At 42.1% G+C, this 17,821-nt stretch overlaps 1 protein-coding gene across 1 annotated transcript in view; it reads left to right on the top strand.

The window, feature by feature from the left end:
* The window catches only part of LOC133639812 (glutamyl-tRNA(Gln) amidotransferase subunit B, mitochondrial-like), a 137,890-nt gene that overhangs the window by 68,035 nt on the left and 52,034 nt on the right, over positions 1–17,821 (top strand). The window contains 1 exon segment of the mRNA XM_062033429.1: positions 1,541–1,730. Coding sequence (XP_061889413.1) covers positions 1,657–1,730 — 74 coding nt within the window. The 5' untranslated portion in view covers positions 1,541–1,656.

Raw genomic sequence — 17,821 nt, 5'->3', positions numbered from 1 at the left:
ATCCTGAGCAGATGCCCGAACCACCTCATCTGGCTCCTCTCCATGTGGAGGAGCAGCGGCTTTACTTTGAGCACACCAGACTGTATCTCACAGTGGTTGAAAAACACTGCCTTAGAGTGTAGGGCGAAAATGTAACTGAGTGTGCAGCCCAATACGTTTTTCCCATGAGCAAAATTTCAGTCTGTCTCTGCGTGATTCCTTGCTTCTTGTCTTGTTTAATAGATAGTTTGGTGTTTGAACCTGAAACTTTGGGCTATCCATTAAAGGCCTACTGAAATGAAATGTTTTTATTTAAACGGGGATAGCAGATCCATTCTATGTGTCATACTTGATCATTTCGCGATATTGCCATATTTTTGCTGAAAGGATTTAGTAGAGAACATCGACGATAAAGTTCGCAACTTTTGGTCGCTGATAAAAAAAAAGCCTTGCCTGTACCGGAAGTAGCGTGACGTCACAGCTTGAAAGGCTCCTCACATCTGCACATTGTTTACACCAGCAGCGAGAGCGATTTGGACCGAGAAAGCGACGATTACCCCATTAATTTGAGCCAGGATGAAAGATTCGTGGATGAGGAACGTGAGAGTGAAGGACTAGAGTGCAGTGCAGGACGCATCTTTTTTCGCTCTGACCGTAACTTAGGTACAAGCTGGCTCATTGGATTCCACACTCTCTCCTTTTTCTAATGTGGATCACGGATTTGTATTTTAATCCACCTCGGATACTATATCCTCTTGAAAATGAGAGTTGAGAACGCGAAATGGACATTCACAGTGACTTTTATCTCCACGACAATACATCGGCGAAGCACTTTAGCTACGGAGCTAACGTGATAGCATCGGGCTTAACTGCAGATAGAAACAAAATAAATAAACCCCTGACTGGAAGGATAGACAGAAGATCAACAATACTATTAAACCATGGACATGTAAATACACGGTTAATGCTGTGCCGCCTGGCGAAGCTTAACAATGCTGTTGCTAACGACGCCATTGAAGCTAACTTAGCAACGGGACCTCACAGAGGTTAGCCAGCCAGCCCTCATCTGCTCATCAACACCCGTGCTCACCTGCGTTCCAGCGATCGACGGCGCGACGAAGGACTTCACCCGATCATAGATGCGGTCGGCGGCTAGCGTCGGGTAGCGCGTCTGCTATCCAAGTCAAAGTCCTCCTGGTTGTGTTGCTGCAGCCAGCCGCTAATACACCGATCCCCCTACAACTTTCTTCTTTGCAGTCTCCATAGTTCATTAAACAAATTGCGAAAGATTCACCAACACAGATGTCCAGAATACTGTGGAATTATGAGATGAAAACCGAGCTTTTTGTATTAGATACAATGTGTCCCAGGAAATATAAGATTTTCCTTCTCAAGCATAGGTGTGTAAATATGTGTTTAGTTGCTAATGTTTAATTGTCTATTGATCAAAAAGGCACATCAATGAGGGAGATAAATACAAAATGAAGGATGGATGGATATTTAATATATCAGGTCACTTCTGGTTGACTCTGTGCTTCCTGCTTCCCTCCCCTCCACGCAGGTGAGGCAGAGATTGTGTTGACGACTACGGTCTCAGGCCCGAAGAGTGAAAGCTCCCCTGAGGTTGAACAACAATCCGAGCCAGGGAAGAAAGGCGGAGGAAGTGCAGACCGTGTGATGACCCGAGTAGAAAAACAAGACCAAAACGGCAGCGAGACAAATGGACCGCTGGACAAAGGCTCCTCAGGCAGGTTTGGCTCCTACTGCTGGGGGAATCACACTTTATCACGATGGGAACGCTCCTGAGCCAGCCTCATTGGTATGCTGCACCAAAACACCCGAGCAGCACACCATAGATAGTAAAAGGCCTTCACTGTAATGTGATGATTTGTTAGCGTGACATTGCTGATGCACACCCGACGCTAATGCTGATAAACACCAAAATGCCATTTTTCAGTGGAAATATTCATTATGTTCCAAGAGAAGGAGTTCCACTCCACATGTGTAGGTGGCGGCGTTGCGCAAACAAAGTGACCGCCTGACAAACCCAGCAATTGATTTCTTTCACCACAGCTCCTTTTTCTGGATTTGGTGGGTCACTGCCCCCATCTGGACCCGAGGCTGCAACATTTGAACATGCAACATGTCCTTTAAAAGGAAACCAACTTGTACAAACCCCCGTTTCCATATGAGTTGGGAAATTGTGTTAGATGTAAATATAAACAAAATACAATAATTTGCAAATCCTTTTCAAGCCATATTCAGTTGAATGCACTACAAAGACAACATATTTCATGTTCAAACTCATAGAATTTCATGGCTGCAACACGTGCCAAAGTAGTTGGGAAAGGGCATGTTCACCACTGTGTTACATGGCCTTTCCTTTTAACAACACTCAGTAAAGGTTTGGGAACTGAGGAGACACATTTTTGAAGTGGAATTCTTTCCCATTCTTGCTTGATGTACAGCTTAAGTTGTTCAACAGTCCGGGGGTCTCCCTTGTGCTATTTTAGGTGCCACACATTTTCAATGTCTGGACTACAGGCAGGCCAGTCTAGTACCCGCACTCTTTTACTATGAAGCCACGTTGATGTAACACGTGGCTTGGCATTGTCTTGCTGAAATAAGCAGGGGCGTCCATGGTAACGTTGCTTGGATGGCAACATGTGTTGCTCCAAAAGCTGTATGTACCTTTCAGCATTAATGGTGCCTTCACAGATGTGTAAGTTACCCATGTCTTGGGCACTAATACACCCCCATACCATCACACATGCTGCCTTTTACACTTTGCGCCTAGAACAATCCGGATGGTTCTTTTCCTCAGTTTCCAAAAACAATTTGAAATGTGGACTCGTCAGACCACAGAACACTTTCCCACTTTGTATCAGTCCATCTTAGATGAGCTCGGGCCCAGCGAAGCCGACGGCGTTTCTGGGTGTTGTTGATAAACGGTTTTCGCCTCGCATAGTAGCGTTTTAACTTGCACTTACAGGTGTAGCGACCAACTGTAGTTACTGACAGTGGGTTTCTGAAGTGTTCCTGAGCCCATGTGGTGATATCCTTTACACACTGATGTGGCTTGTTGATGCAGTACAGCCTGAGGGATGGAAGGTCACGGGCTTAGCTGCTTACGTGCAGTGATTTCTCCACATTCTCTGAACCCTTTGATGATATTACGGAGCCCTAAATTCCTTGCAATAGCTGCTTGAGAAAGGTTGTTCTTAAACTGTTCAACAATTTGCTCAGGCATTTGTTGACAAAGTGGTGACCCTCGCCCCGTCCTTGTTTGTGAATGACTGAGCATTTCATGGAATCTACTTTTATACCCAATCATGGCACCCACCTGTTCCCAATTTGCCTGTTCACCTGTGGGATGTTCCAAATAAGTGTTTGATGAGCATTGGTACAGTTCTACATGCAGCTACTTCATACCACTGTCCTCAGAGTGAACAGTTCTACTTGTACAGTTCTACATGCAGCTACTTCATACCACTGTCCCTCAGAGTGAACAGTTCTACTGGTACAGTTCTACTGGTACAGTTCTACATGCAGCTGCTTCATATCACTGTCCTTCAGTGTGAACAGTTCTACTTGTACAGTTCTACTGGTACAGTTCTACATGCAGTTACTTCATACCACTGTCCTCAGAGTGAACAGTTCTACTGGTACAGTTCTACTGGTAGCTACTTCATACCACTGTCCCTCAGTGTGAACAGTTCTACTTGTACAGTTCTACTGGTACAGTTCTACATGTAGCTACTTCATACCACTGTCCCTCAGTCTGAACAGTTCTACTGGTACAGTTCTACATGTAGCTACTTCATACCACTGTCCCTCAGAGTGAACAGTTCTACTTGCACAGTTCTACTGGTACAGTTCTACATGCAGCTACTTCATACCACTGTCCCTCAGTGTGAACAGTTCTACTTGTACAGTTCTACTGGTAGCTACTTCATACCACTGTCCTCGGTGTGAACAGTTCTACTGGTACAGTTCTACATGCAGCTGCTTCATATCACTGTCCTTCAGTGTGAACAGTTCTACTTGTACAGTTCTACTGGTACAGTTCTACATGCAGTTACTTCATACCACTGTCCTCAGAGTGAACAGTTCTACTGGTACAGTTCTACTGGTAGCTACTTCATACCACTGTCCCTCAGTGTGAACAGTTCTACTTGTACAGTTCTACTGGTACAGTTCTACATGTAGCTACTTCATACCACTGTCCCTCAGTCTGAACAGTTCTACTGGTACAGTTCTACATGTAGCTACTTCATACCACTGTCCCTCAGAGTGAACAGTTCTACTTGCACAGTTCTACTGGTACAGTTCTACATGCAGCTACTTCATACCACTGTCCCTCAGTGTGAACAGTTCTACTTGTACAGTTCTACTGGTAGCTACTTCATACCACTGTCCTCAGTGTGAACAGTTCTACTGGTACAGTTCTACTGGTAGCTACTACATACCACTGTCCTCAGTGTGAACAGTTCTACTGGTACAGTTCTACTGGTACAGTTCCACTGGTAGCTACTACATACCACTGTCCCTCAGAGTGAACAGTTCTACTGGTACAGTTCTACTGGTAGCTACTTCATACCACTGTCCCTCAGTGTGAACAGTTCTACTGGTACATTTCTACTGGTAGCTACTTCATACCACTGTCCTCAGAGTGAACAGTTCTACTTGGACAGTTCTACTGGTAGCTACTTCATACCACTGTCCTCAGAGTGAACAGTTCTACTGGTACAGTTCTACATGTAGCTACTACATACCACTGTCCTCAGTGTGAACAGTTCTACTGGTACAGTTCTACATGTAGCTACTACATACCACTGTCCTCAGTGTGAACAGTTCTACTGGTACATTTCTACTGGTAGCTACTTCATACCACTGTCCTCAGAGTGAACAGTTCTACTGGTACAGTTCTACTGGTAGCTACTTCATACCACTGTCCCTCAGTGTGAACAGTTCTACTGGTACATTTCTACTGGTAGCTACTTCATACCACTGTCCTCAGAGTGAACAGTTCTACTTGTACAGTTCTACTGGTAGCTACTTCATACCACTGTCCTCAGAGTGAACAGTTCTACTTGTACAGTTCTACTGGTAGCTACTTCATACCACTGTCCTCAGAGTGAACAGTTCTACTGGTACAGTTCTACTGGTAGCTACTTCATACCACTGTCCTCAGTGTGAACAGTTCTACTGGTACAGTTCTACATGTAGCTACTACATACCACTGTCCTCAGTGTGAACAGTTCTACTGGTACAGTTCTACATGTAGCTACTACATACCACTGTCCTCAGTGTGAACAGTTCTACTGGTACAGTTCTACATGTAGCTACTACATACCACTGTCCTCAGTGTGAACAGTTCTACTGGTACATTTCTACTGGTAGCTACTTCATACCACTGTCCTCAGAGTGAACAGTTCTACTTGTACAGTTCTACTGGTAGCTACTTCATACCACTGTCCTCAGAGTGAACAGTTCTACTGGTACAGTTCTACTGGTAGCTACTTCATACCACTGTCCTCAGAGTGAACAGTTCTACTGGTACAGTTCTACTGGTAGCTACTACATACCACTGTCCTCAGTGTGAACAGTTCCACTTGTACAGTTCTACTGGTACAGTTCTACATGTAGCTACTACATACCCCTGTCCTCAGTGTGAACAGTTCTACTGGTACAGTTCTACATGTAGCTACTACATACCACTGTCCTCAGTGTGAACAGTTCTACTGGTACAGTTCTACATGTATCTACTTCATACCACTGTCCTCAGTGTGAACAGTTCTACTGGTACAGTTCTACATGTACAGTTCTACATGTAGCTACTTCATACCACTGTCCTCAGAGTGAACAGTTCTACTGGTACAGTTCCACTGGTAGCTACTTCATACCACTGTCCTCAGAGTGAACAGTTCTACTGGTACAGTTCTACATGTAGCTACTTCATACCACTGTCCTCAGTGTGAACAGTTCTACTGGTACAGTTCTACATGTAGCTACTACATACCACTGTCCCTCAGTCTGAACAGTTCTACTGGTACAGTTCTACTGGTAGCTACTTCATACCACTGTCCTCAGTGTGAACAGTTCTACTGGTACAGTTCTACATGTAGCTACTACATACCACTGTCCTCAGTGTGAACAGTTCTACTGGTACATTTCTACTGGTAGCTACTTCATACCACTGTCCTCAGAGTGAACAGTTCTACTGGTACAGTTCTACTGGTAGCTACTTCATACCACTGTCCCTCAGTGTGAACAGTTCTACTGGTACATTTCTACTGGTAGCTACTTCATACCACTGTCCTCAGAGTGAACAGTTCTACTTGTACAGTTCTACTGGTAGCTACTTCATACCACTGTCCTCAGAGTGAACAGTTCTACTTGTACAGTTCTACTGGTAGCTACTTCATACCACTGTCCTCAGAGTGAACAGTTCTACTGGTACAGTTCTACTGGTAGCTACTTCATACCACTGTCCTCAGAGTGAACAGTTCTACTGGTACAGTTCTACATGTAGCTACTTCATACCACTGTCCTCAGAGTGAACAGTTCTACTGGTACAGTTCTACATGTAGCTACTACATACCACTGTCCTCAGTGTGAACAGTTCTACTGGTACAGTTCTACATGTAGCTACTACATACCACTGTCCTCAGTGTGAACAGTTCTACTGGTACAGTTCTACATGTAGCTACTACATACCACTGTCCTCAGTGTGAACAGTTCTACTGGTACATTTCTACTGGTAGCTACTTCATACCACTGTCCTCAGAGTGAACAGTTCTACTTGTACAGTTCTACTGGTAGCTACTTCATACCACTGTCCTCAGAGTGAACAGTTCTACTGGTACAGTTCTACTGGTAGCTACTTCATACCACTGTCCTCAGAGTGAACAGTTCTACTGGTACAGTTCTACTGGTAGCTACTACATACCACTGTCCTCAGTGTGAACAGTTCCACTTGTACAGTTCTACTGGTACAGTTCTACATGTAGCTACTACATACCCCTGTCCTCAGTGTGAACAGTTCTACTGGTACAGTTCTACATGTAGCTACTACATACCACTGTCCTCAGTGTGAACAGTTCTACTGGTACAGTTCTACATGTATCTACTTCATACCACTGTCCTCAGTGTGAACAGTTCTACTGGTACAGTTCTACATGTACAGTTCTACATGTAGCTACTTCATACCACTGTCCTCAGAGTGAACAGTTCTACTGGTACAGTTCCACTGGTAGCTACTTCATACCACTGTCCTCAGAGTGAACAGTTCTACTGGTACAGTTCTACATGTAGCTACTTCATACCACTGTCCTCAGTGTGAACAGTTCTACTGGTACAGTTCTACATGTAGCTACTACATACCACTGTCCCTCAGTCTGAACAGTTCTACTGGTACAGTTCTACTGGTAGCTACTTCATACCACTGTCCTCAGTGTGAACAGTTCTACTGGTACAGTTCTACATGTAGCTACTACATACCACTGTCCTCAGTGTGAACAGTTCTACTGGTACATTTCTACTGGTAGCTACTTCATACCACTGTCCTCAGAGTGAACAGTTCTACTGGTACAGTTCTACTGGTAGCTACTTCATACCACTGTCCCTCAGTGTGAACAGTTCTACTGGTACATTTCTACTGGTAGCTACTTCATACCACTGTCCTCAGAGTGAACAGTTCTACTTGTACAGTTCTACTGGTAGCTACTTCATACCACTGTCCTCAGAGTGAACAGTTCTACTTGTACAGTTCTACTGGTAGCTACTTCATACCACTGTCCTCAGAGTGAACAGTTCTACTGGTACAGTTCTACTGGTAGCTACTTCATACCACTGTCCTCAGTGTGAACAGTTCTACTGGTACAGTTCTACATGTAGCTACTACATACCACTGTCCTCAGTGTGAACAGTTCTACTGGTACAGTTCTACATGTAGCTACTACATACCACTGTCCTCAGTGTGAACAGTTCTACATGTAGCTACTACATACCACTGTCCTCAGTGTGAACAGTTCTACTGGTACATTTCTACTGGTAGCTACTTCATACCACTGTCCTCAGAGTGAACAGTTCTACTTGTACAGTTCTACTGGTAGCTACTTCATACCACTGTCCTCAGAGTGAACAGTTCTACTGGTACAGTTCTACTGGTAGCTACTACATACCACTGTCCTCAGTGTGAACAGTTCCACTTGTACAGTTCTACTGGTACAGTTCTACATGTAGCTACTACATACCACTGTCCTCAGTGTGAACAGTTCTACTGGTACAGTTCTACATGTAGCTACTACATACCACTGTCCTCAGTGTGAACAGTTCTACTGGTACAGTTCTACATGTACAGTTCTACATGTAGCTACTTCATACCACTGTCCTCAGAGTGAACAGTTCTACTGGTACAGTTCCACTGGTAGCTACTTCATACCACTGTCCTCAGAGTGAACAGTTCTACTGGTACAGTTCTACATGTAGCTACCACATACCACTGTCCTCAGTGTGAACAGTTCTACTGGTACATTTCTACTGGTAGCTACTTCATACCACTGTCCTCAGAGTGAACAGTTCTACTTGTACAGTTCTACTGGTAGCTACTTCATACCACTGTCCTCAGTGTGAACAGTTCTACTGGTACAGTTCTACATGTAGCTACTACATACCACTGTCCTCAGTGTGAACAGTTCTACTGGTACATTTCTACTGGTAGCTACTTCATACCACTGTCCTCAGAGTGAACAGTTCTACTGGTACAGTTCTACATGTAGCTACTTCATACCACTGTCCTCAGAGTGAACAGTTCTACTGGTACAGTTCTACATGTAGCTACTACATACCACTGTCCTCAGAGTGAACAGTTGTACTTGTACATTTCTACTGGTAGCTACTACATACCACTGTCCTCAGTGTGAACAGTTCCACTTGTACAGTTCTACTGGTACAGTTCTACATGTAGCTACTACATACCCCTGTCCTCAGTGTGAACAGTTCTACTGGTACAGTTCTACATGTAGCTACTACATACCACTGTCCTCAGTGTGAACAGTTCTACTGGTACAGTTCTACATGTATCTACTTCATACCACTGTCCTCAGTGTGAACAGTTCTACTGGTACAGTTCTACATGTACAGTTCTACATGTAGCTACTTCATACCACTGTCCTCAGAGTGAACAGTTCTACTGGTACAGTTCCACTGGTAGCTACTTCATACCACTGTCCTCAGAGTGAACAGTTCTACTGGTACAGTTCTACATGTAGCTACTTCATACCACTGTCCTCAGTGTGAACAGTTCTACTGGTACAGTTCTACATGTAGCTACTACATACCACTGTCCCTCAGTCTGAACAGTTCTACTGGTACAGTTCTACTGGTAGCTACTTCATACCACTGTCCTCAGTGTGAACAGTTCTACTGGTACAGTTCTACATGTAGCTACTACATACCACTGTCCTCAGTGTGAACAGTTCTACTGGTACATTTCTACTGGTAGCTACTTCATACCACTGTCCTCAGAGTGAACAGTTCTACTGGTACAGTTCTACTGGTAGCTACTTCATACCACTGTCCCTCAGTGTGAACAGTTCTACTGGTACATTTCTACTGGTAGCTACTTCATACCACTGTCCTCAGAGTGAACAGTTCTACTTGTACAGTTCTACTGGTAGCTACTTCATACCACTGTCCTCAGAGTGAACAGTTCTACTTGTACAGTTCTACTGGTAGCTACTTCATACCACTGTCCTCAGAGTGAACAGTTCTACTGGTACAGTTCTACTGGTAGCTACTTCATACCACTGTCCTCAGTGTGAACAGTTCTACTGGTACAGTTCTACATGTAGCTACTACATACCACTGTCCTCAGTGTGAACAGTTCTACTGGTACAGTTCTACATGTAGCTACTACATACCACTGTCCTCAGTGTGAACAGTTCTACATGTAGCTACTACATACCACTGTCCTCAGTGTGAACAGTTCTACTGGTACATTTCTACTGGTAGCTACTTCATACCACTGTCCTCAGAGTGAACAGTTCTACTTGTACAGTTCTACTGGTAGCTACTTCATACCACTGTCCTCAGAGTGAACAGTTCTACTGGTACAGTTCTACTGGTAGCTACTACATACCACTGTCCTCAGTGTGAACAGTTCCACTTGTACAGTTCTACTGGTACAGTTCTACATGTAGCTACTACATACCACTGTCCTCAGTGTGAACAGTTCTACTGGTACAGTTCTACATGTAGCTACTACATACCACTGTCCTCAGTGTGAACAGTTCTACTGGTACAGTTCTACATGTACAGTTCTACATGTAGCTACTTCATACCACTGTCCTCAGAGTGAACAGTTCTACTGGTACAGTTCCACTGGTAGCTACTTCATACCACTGTCCTCAGAGTGAACAGTTCTACTGGTACAGTTCTACATGTAGCTACCACATACCACTGTCCTCAGTGTGAACAGTTCTACTGGTACATTTCTACTGGTAGCTACTTCATACCACTGTCCTCAGAGTGAACAGTTCTACTTGTACAGTTCTACTGGTAGCTACTTCATACCACTGTCCTCAGTGTGAACAGTTCTACTGGTACAGTTCTACATGTAGCTACTACATACCACTGTCCTCAGTGTGAACAGTTCTACTGGTACATTTCTACTGGTAGCTACTTCATACCACTGTCCTCAGAGTGAACAGTTCTACTGGTACAGTTCTACATGTAGCTACTTCATACCACTGTCCTCAGAGTGAACAGTTCTACTGGTACAGTTCTACATGTAGCTACTACATACCACTGTCCTCAGAGTGAACAGTTGTACTTGTACATTTCTACTGGTAGCTACTTCATACTACTGTCCTCAGAGTGAACAGTTCTACTGGTACAGTTCTACGTGTAGCTACTTCATACCACTGTCCTCAGAGTGAACAGTTCTACTGGTACAGTTCTACATGTAGCTACTTCATACCACTGTCCTCAGAGTGAACAGTTCTACTGGTACAGTTCTACATGTAGCTACTACATACCACTGTCCTCAGAGTGAACAGTTCTACTTGTACATTTCTACTGGTAGCTACTTCATACTACTGTCCTCAGAGTGAACAGTTCTACTGGTACAGTTCTACATGTAGCTACTTCATACCACTGTCCTCAGAGTGAACAGTTCTACTGGTACAGTTCTACTGGTAGCTACTTCATACCACTGTCCTCAGAGTGAACAGTTCTACTGGTACAGTTCTACATGTAGCTACTACATACCACTGTCCTCAGAGTGAACAGTTCTACTTGTACATTTCTACTGGTAGCTACTTCATACCACTGTCCTCAGAGTGAACAGTTCTACTGGTACAGTTCTACATGTAGCTACTTCATACCACTGTCCTCAGTGTGAACAGTTCTACTGGTACATTTCTACTGGTAGCTACTTCATACCACTGTCCTCAGAGTGAACAGTTCTACTGGTACAGTTCTACATGTAGCTACTTCATACCACTGTCCTCAGAGTGAACAGTTCTACTGGTACAGTTCTACATGTAGCTACTTCATACCACTGTCCTCAGAGTGAACAGTTCTACTGGTACAGTTCTACATGTAGCTACTACATACCACTGTCCTCAGAGTGAACAGTTCTACTGGTACAGTTCTACATGTAGCTACTTCATACCACTGTCCTCAGAGTGAACAGTTCTACTGGTACAGTTCTACATGTAGCTACTTCATACCACTGTCCTCAGAGTGAACAGTTCTACTGGTACAGTTCTACATGTAGCTACTACATACCACTGTCCTCAGAGTGAACAGTTCTACTGGTACAGTTCTACATGTAGCTACTTCATACCACTGTCCTCAGAGTGAACAGTTCTACTGGTACAGTTCTACGTGTAGCTACTTCATACCACTGTCCTCAGAGTGAACAGTTCTACTGGTACAGTTCTACATGTAGCTACTTCATACCACTGTCCTCAGAGTGAACAGTTCTACTGGTACAGTTCTACATGTAGCTACTACATACCACTGTCCTCAGAGTGAACAGTTCTACTTGTACATTTCTACTGGTAGCTACTTCATACTACTGTCCTCAGAGTGAACAGTTCTACTGGTACAGTTCTACATGTAGCTACTTCATACCACTGTCCTCAGAGTGAACAGTTCTACTGGTACAGTTCTACTGGTAGCTACTTCATACCACTGTCCTCAGAGTGAACAGTTCTACTGGTACAGTTCTACATGTAGCTACTACATACCACTGTCCTCAGAGTGAACAGTTCTACTTGTACATTTCTACTGGTAGCTACTTCATACCACTGTCCTCAGAGTGAACAGTTCTACTGGTACAGTTCTACATGTAGCTACTTCATACCACTGTCCTCAGTGTGAACAGTTCTACTGGTACATTTCTACTGGTAGCTACTTCATACCACTGTCCTCAGAGTGAACAGTTCTACTTGTACAGTTCTACTGGTAGCTACTTCATACCACTGTCCTCAGAGTGAACAGTTCTACTGGTACAGTTCTACTGGTAGCTACTACATACCACTGTCCTCAGAGTGAACAGTTCTACTGGTACAGTTCTACATGTAGCTACTTCATACCACTGTCCTCAGTGTGAGCAGCTGCAGCAGCTGATTTGGTTCCTACCTCTGCGGGCCTCACCTGTGAGCACAGTGTGACAGCAGGTGGCTCTCAGTAGAGATAATGAGCAAAGATGGGTGATTTTTTTCCTTTTTTCCCCGGCCTACCAGCTGTCTCATTATGCCACGAAACATGAGCTTTGCATGAAGTGGAAGGATAGTCCTTCATTTTTCGTCCTGCTCAAACTCCCCAAATTTCCACCATGTGTGTCCCGCTCCTTAACTTGACCCATTTTCTTTATTTTCTTACTTCTATCTCAAAGAAGAAGAAAAAAAGTCATTCCTGCCGGGCGCCCCCACCCCGCCCTGCGCATTAAGGGAGAAAGGGCTCCCCCATTTGGTCGCCCATCTCAGTGAGCCGCCTCCATAGCAACAGTGCCTCATAGCAACAGTCTCTCTGAATGAAGATAGCCTTGGAGGCCATTCAGAGAGGATGCAGGAGTGAGGGAGGCTCCGGACTTTTCTATGCGAGGAAACAGAGCAGGCCACAACTTTAGGTACACCTGCCCAATGAAACATATGTATTTATATTAGGGGTGTAACGGTACGTGTATTTGTATCGAACCGTTTCGGTACGGGGGGTTCGGTTCAGAGGTGTACCGAACGAGTTTCCACACAAACATATTAAGTAGCCGCCTCCGCTTCCTTCGGCCTCTGTCAGTCCTCTACACAGCACCCAGCATTGTCCCGCCCACACAGCCATCTGATTGGTTACAAACAGAGCGGTAACAGCCAATCAGCAGTGCGCATTCAGAGCGCATGTAGTCAGTGCTTAGCGTTTAGCAGGTAATCATCAGGCCGCGGACTCTCCCCAAATGATAATAAACAGCTCCCAGTCAACTACTAGTAACATCACTATGAGCCCGTTGACCTTCTAGAAATATAAAAGGCAGCTCAGCTCGCTCGCAGTCCTGGCTTGCGGTGAAGGCTAATTCGCTTTTAGCGTAACGTTAGCTCATTTTGCGGTGTGTGTGTGTTACGGACAGCAAAGCCCTGTCTGTCTGTTATTTCACTTGACCTTTTTCTGTGTTGATTGAGCTGTGTTGACGCAGCAAAAAAGGACATTATGTTAAATGAAGAGTTTCTGTCTCTGATAGTTGATATAATAATGTAAGTGCGTCATTAAGCCTACCGTAATTTCCGGACTATAAGCCGCTACTTTTTCCCCTCGTTCTGGTCCCTGCGGCTTATACAAGGGTGCGGCTTATTTACGGCCTGTTCTTCTCCGACACCGACGAAGAGGATTTCGGTGGTTTTAGTACGCAGGAGGAAGACGATGACACAATGATTAAAGACTGACTTTTCATATACTGGTAGGCTGGTTATTTTGATAACGTACAGGTGAGCACTTTGTATTACTTTGCACCGTTGTATTATTTGTACTCTGCACGAATGCTGTTCGCCATGTCAAAGATGTGAAAGTTTGATTGAATGATTGAAAGATTTATTGTTAATAAATGGGACGCTTTGCGTTCCCAAACAGTCATCTCTGTCCCGACAATCCCCTCCGTGGTAGCAGGAACCCCTATATACTACGCTAATTACACATCAAAACCCTGCGGCTTATAGTCGGGTGCGGCTTATATATGGAGCAATCTGTATGTTCCCCTAAATTTAGCTGGTGCGGCTTATAGTCAGGTGCGGCTTATAGTCCGGAAATTACGGTACATGAACTCCATGGTGTTCAGGGATGAATAGTCTCTCCTATTGCTATTGTACTATTTTTTCAGCTATAGTTACATGAATCGTTAGTAATGCAGCAGCCTAGTTTTGAATGGCAGGGTCCCTGCTATCACATGTTGATAACAATATAACATTTACATAATAAAAATCAACTACAGGCTTCCCAAATGCTGTCATAAATTAAGCATGATGAGTTGACTTGAAACTGTTTAATGTTGCACTTTTTATATGTAGAAGAAAAGTTTTGTCATTGTATTTAATCTGAGCAACAACTTGAGGCAGTTTAATGTTGATTAACGTGGGCAGAATTATTATAGTGTTCCCAATGTTAAAAGGATAAAGCCATTGTTTACACATTTGGTAAATAAATAACCAAAAAAGTTATATTTTTTTGTTTTCTTACTGTACCGAAAATGAACCGAACCGTGACCTCTAAACCGAGGTATGTACCGAACCGAAATTTTTGTGTACCGTTACTCCCCTCATATATATATATAGTCGAGGTTTCTGTGGTTTATCCGTTATACAGCGCGCAATACCGGACCGGGGTAGAGCGGAATGTACAATAATAAAATCCCCTGACAAGCAGGGAAACCTGCGAAACAGGCTTGTAGGGATTATACAGCCTCTTGTGTTTTTTCCTGACCTAACGTATATTTATATATATATATATATATATATATATATATATATATATATATATATATATATATATATATATATATATATATATATATATATATATATATATATATATATATATATATATATATATATAGATGTATATGTTATTGACACATAAAAAAGTACCAACAGCGCTTATTACTATTATTGTTATTCTTTTCGCAGTGCAACTATATAGTCCTGTAAAGCTCTATAATTATAACTAGGGATGTCCGATAATGGCTTTTTGCCGATATCCGATATTCCGATATTGTCCAACTCTTTAATTACCGATACCGATATCAACCGATATATACAGTGGTGGAATTAACACATTATTATGTCTAATTTGGACAACCAGGTATGGTGAAGATAGGGTACTTTTAAAAAAAAATTATAAAATAAAATCAGATAAATAAATTAAAAACATTTTCTTGAATAAAAAAGAAAGTAAAACAATATAAAACAGTTACATAGAAACTAGTAATGAATGAAAATGAGTAACATTAACTGTTAAAGGTTAGTACTATTAGTGGACCAGCAGCACGCACAATCATGTGTGCTTACGGACTGTATTCCTTGCAGACTGTATTGATATATAATGTAGGAAGCAGAATATTAATAACAGAAAGAAACAACCCTTTTGTGTGAATGAGGAGGGAGGTTTTTTGGGTTGATGCATTAATTGTAAGTGTATCTTGTGTTTTTTATGTTGATTTAATTTAAAAAAAAATAAAAAAATAAAAAAACCAATACCGATAATAAAAAAAAAACGATACCGATAATTTCCGATATTACATTTTAACGCATTTATCGGCCGATATTATCGGACATCCCTAATTATAACTGAATCATTTAATAAGTAAATGGTAAGTTACGGATGAAGAACATATTCAAACACTCAAATAACAATAATATGGATAACATTGTTCATGTAACAAGTTTTCATGGGATTGGTAGGTTTAATGCGGTGGGACACTTTGGGCACCTCACAGTTGGATTACGATTCAGGAGCTACGATTCGATTAAAAATGGATTATCGATGCATCTGTAATTTGTGTATATTGATGCACTTTTACATTTCTTTTTGTTTCACTAAATAAGTGTTTGTCACTTGCAATTTTGAAGAAGAAAAAAATTCATTTGGAATAAGAAACAGTTAAATTAATCCCACATTTGTGTGGTGTTCGGGTCTGTGGGACCCGTTTTCCTTTTTTTCTTAAAAGAAAAATGATACAATTAATTCATTTTTCAAACTGATACTCACTGACTTTGGCTCATTTTCTGTGAAGAACATATATCAGAATACATATTTAATGACCACACATCATACACCCCCTCCTACACATTTCTATTACATATAGGATGTCCGGGTCCACTGGACCCGGTGCTAATATAAGTGTGGAAATTGATGTTCTGTGTACCACACACACACACACACACACACAGCAGGCCTAGACAGGAGGAGGACAGAGTGTAGGTACACAGAACATCAGAGGGTCAAATGTGCGAGAAAATGAGAGCAGACAGTGTTGACAAACAATGTTGCAACCTTGTGTGAGAACCGCAGGTGCAGAAACACAAAAAGAAGAATCCCTGTGGGATGCAGAAACTGGCAGGGAAATTTTCCGTGCAACGTTCATATTGTTGTTACTCAGCCAGCGTTTGTGGGTCTGATGGACCCGTTGCATTTTGTGGCTTTTAATGCCTCACAATCAAACACTTTTATGTTCAAATACTGAACAGATGTTTATTGGGATAAGTAGGGGTGTAACGGTACACACAAATTTGGGTTCGGTACGTACCTCGGTTTAGAGGTCACGGTTTGGTTCATTTTCGGTACAGTAAGAAAACAACAAAATATAAATTTTGGGGTTATTTATTTACCAAATTTGCAAAATCTTCCACCAAAAATATTTTTCTTAGTGGAATATTTGATGTGAAGTAATGGGAACCTTGGATAGGTCAATAATTCATAATAACATTGATTTTTATTAGAGATGTCCAGGCCGATATTATCGGCCGATATATGCGTTAAAATGTAATATCGGAAATGATCTGTATCGGTTTTTTTATTATCGGTATCGGGTTTTTTGGGGGTTTTTTTGGTGTTTTTTAATTAAATCAACATAAAAAACACAAGATACACTTACAATTAGTGCACCAACCCAAAAAACCTCCCTCCCCCCATTTACACTCATTCACACAAAAGGGTTGTTTCTTTCTGTTATTAATATTCTGCTTCCTACATTATATATCAATATATATCAATACAGTCTGCAAGGGATACAGTCCGTAAGCACACATGATTGTGCGTGCTGCTGCTTCACTAATAGTACTAACCTTTAACACTTCATTTTACTCATTTTCATTCATTACTAGTTCCTATGTAACTGTTTTTATATTGTTTTACTTTCTTTTTTATTCAAGAAAATGTTTTTAATTTATCTTATTTTACTAATTTTTTTCAAAAGTACCTTATCTTCACCATACCTGGTTGTCCAAATTAGGCATAATAATGTGTTAATTCCACGACTGCATATATCGGTTGATATCGGTATCGGTTGATATCGGTATCGGTAATTAAAGAGTTGGACAATATCGGAATATCGGATATCGGCAAAAAGCCATTATCGGACATCCCTCATTTTGATTCAATATTATGTTTTGAGCAATGACAGTTTGAAAGAAAAAAAAACAGCTTTGTTTTATTAGTCAACATTGCAACTTTTTCTACATTACATTTAACCTTTAAGCTTTTTTATTTCACTTTTGTTATGTTTTTGTTTATTTGAATAGTATTTTTAGAATGTGCCGTGGGCCTTTAAAACATTAGCTGTGGGCCGCAA

The sequence above is a fragment of the Entelurus aequoreus genome, linkage group LG22 (assembly GCF_033978785.1).
Source record: "Entelurus aequoreus isolate RoL-2023_Sb linkage group LG22, RoL_Eaeq_v1.1, whole genome shotgun sequence".
Lineage (NCBI taxonomy): Eukaryota > Metazoa > Chordata > Actinopteri > Syngnathiformes > Syngnathidae > Entelurus > Entelurus aequoreus.
This window is presented reverse-complemented; position numbering and strand designations above follow the sequence as displayed.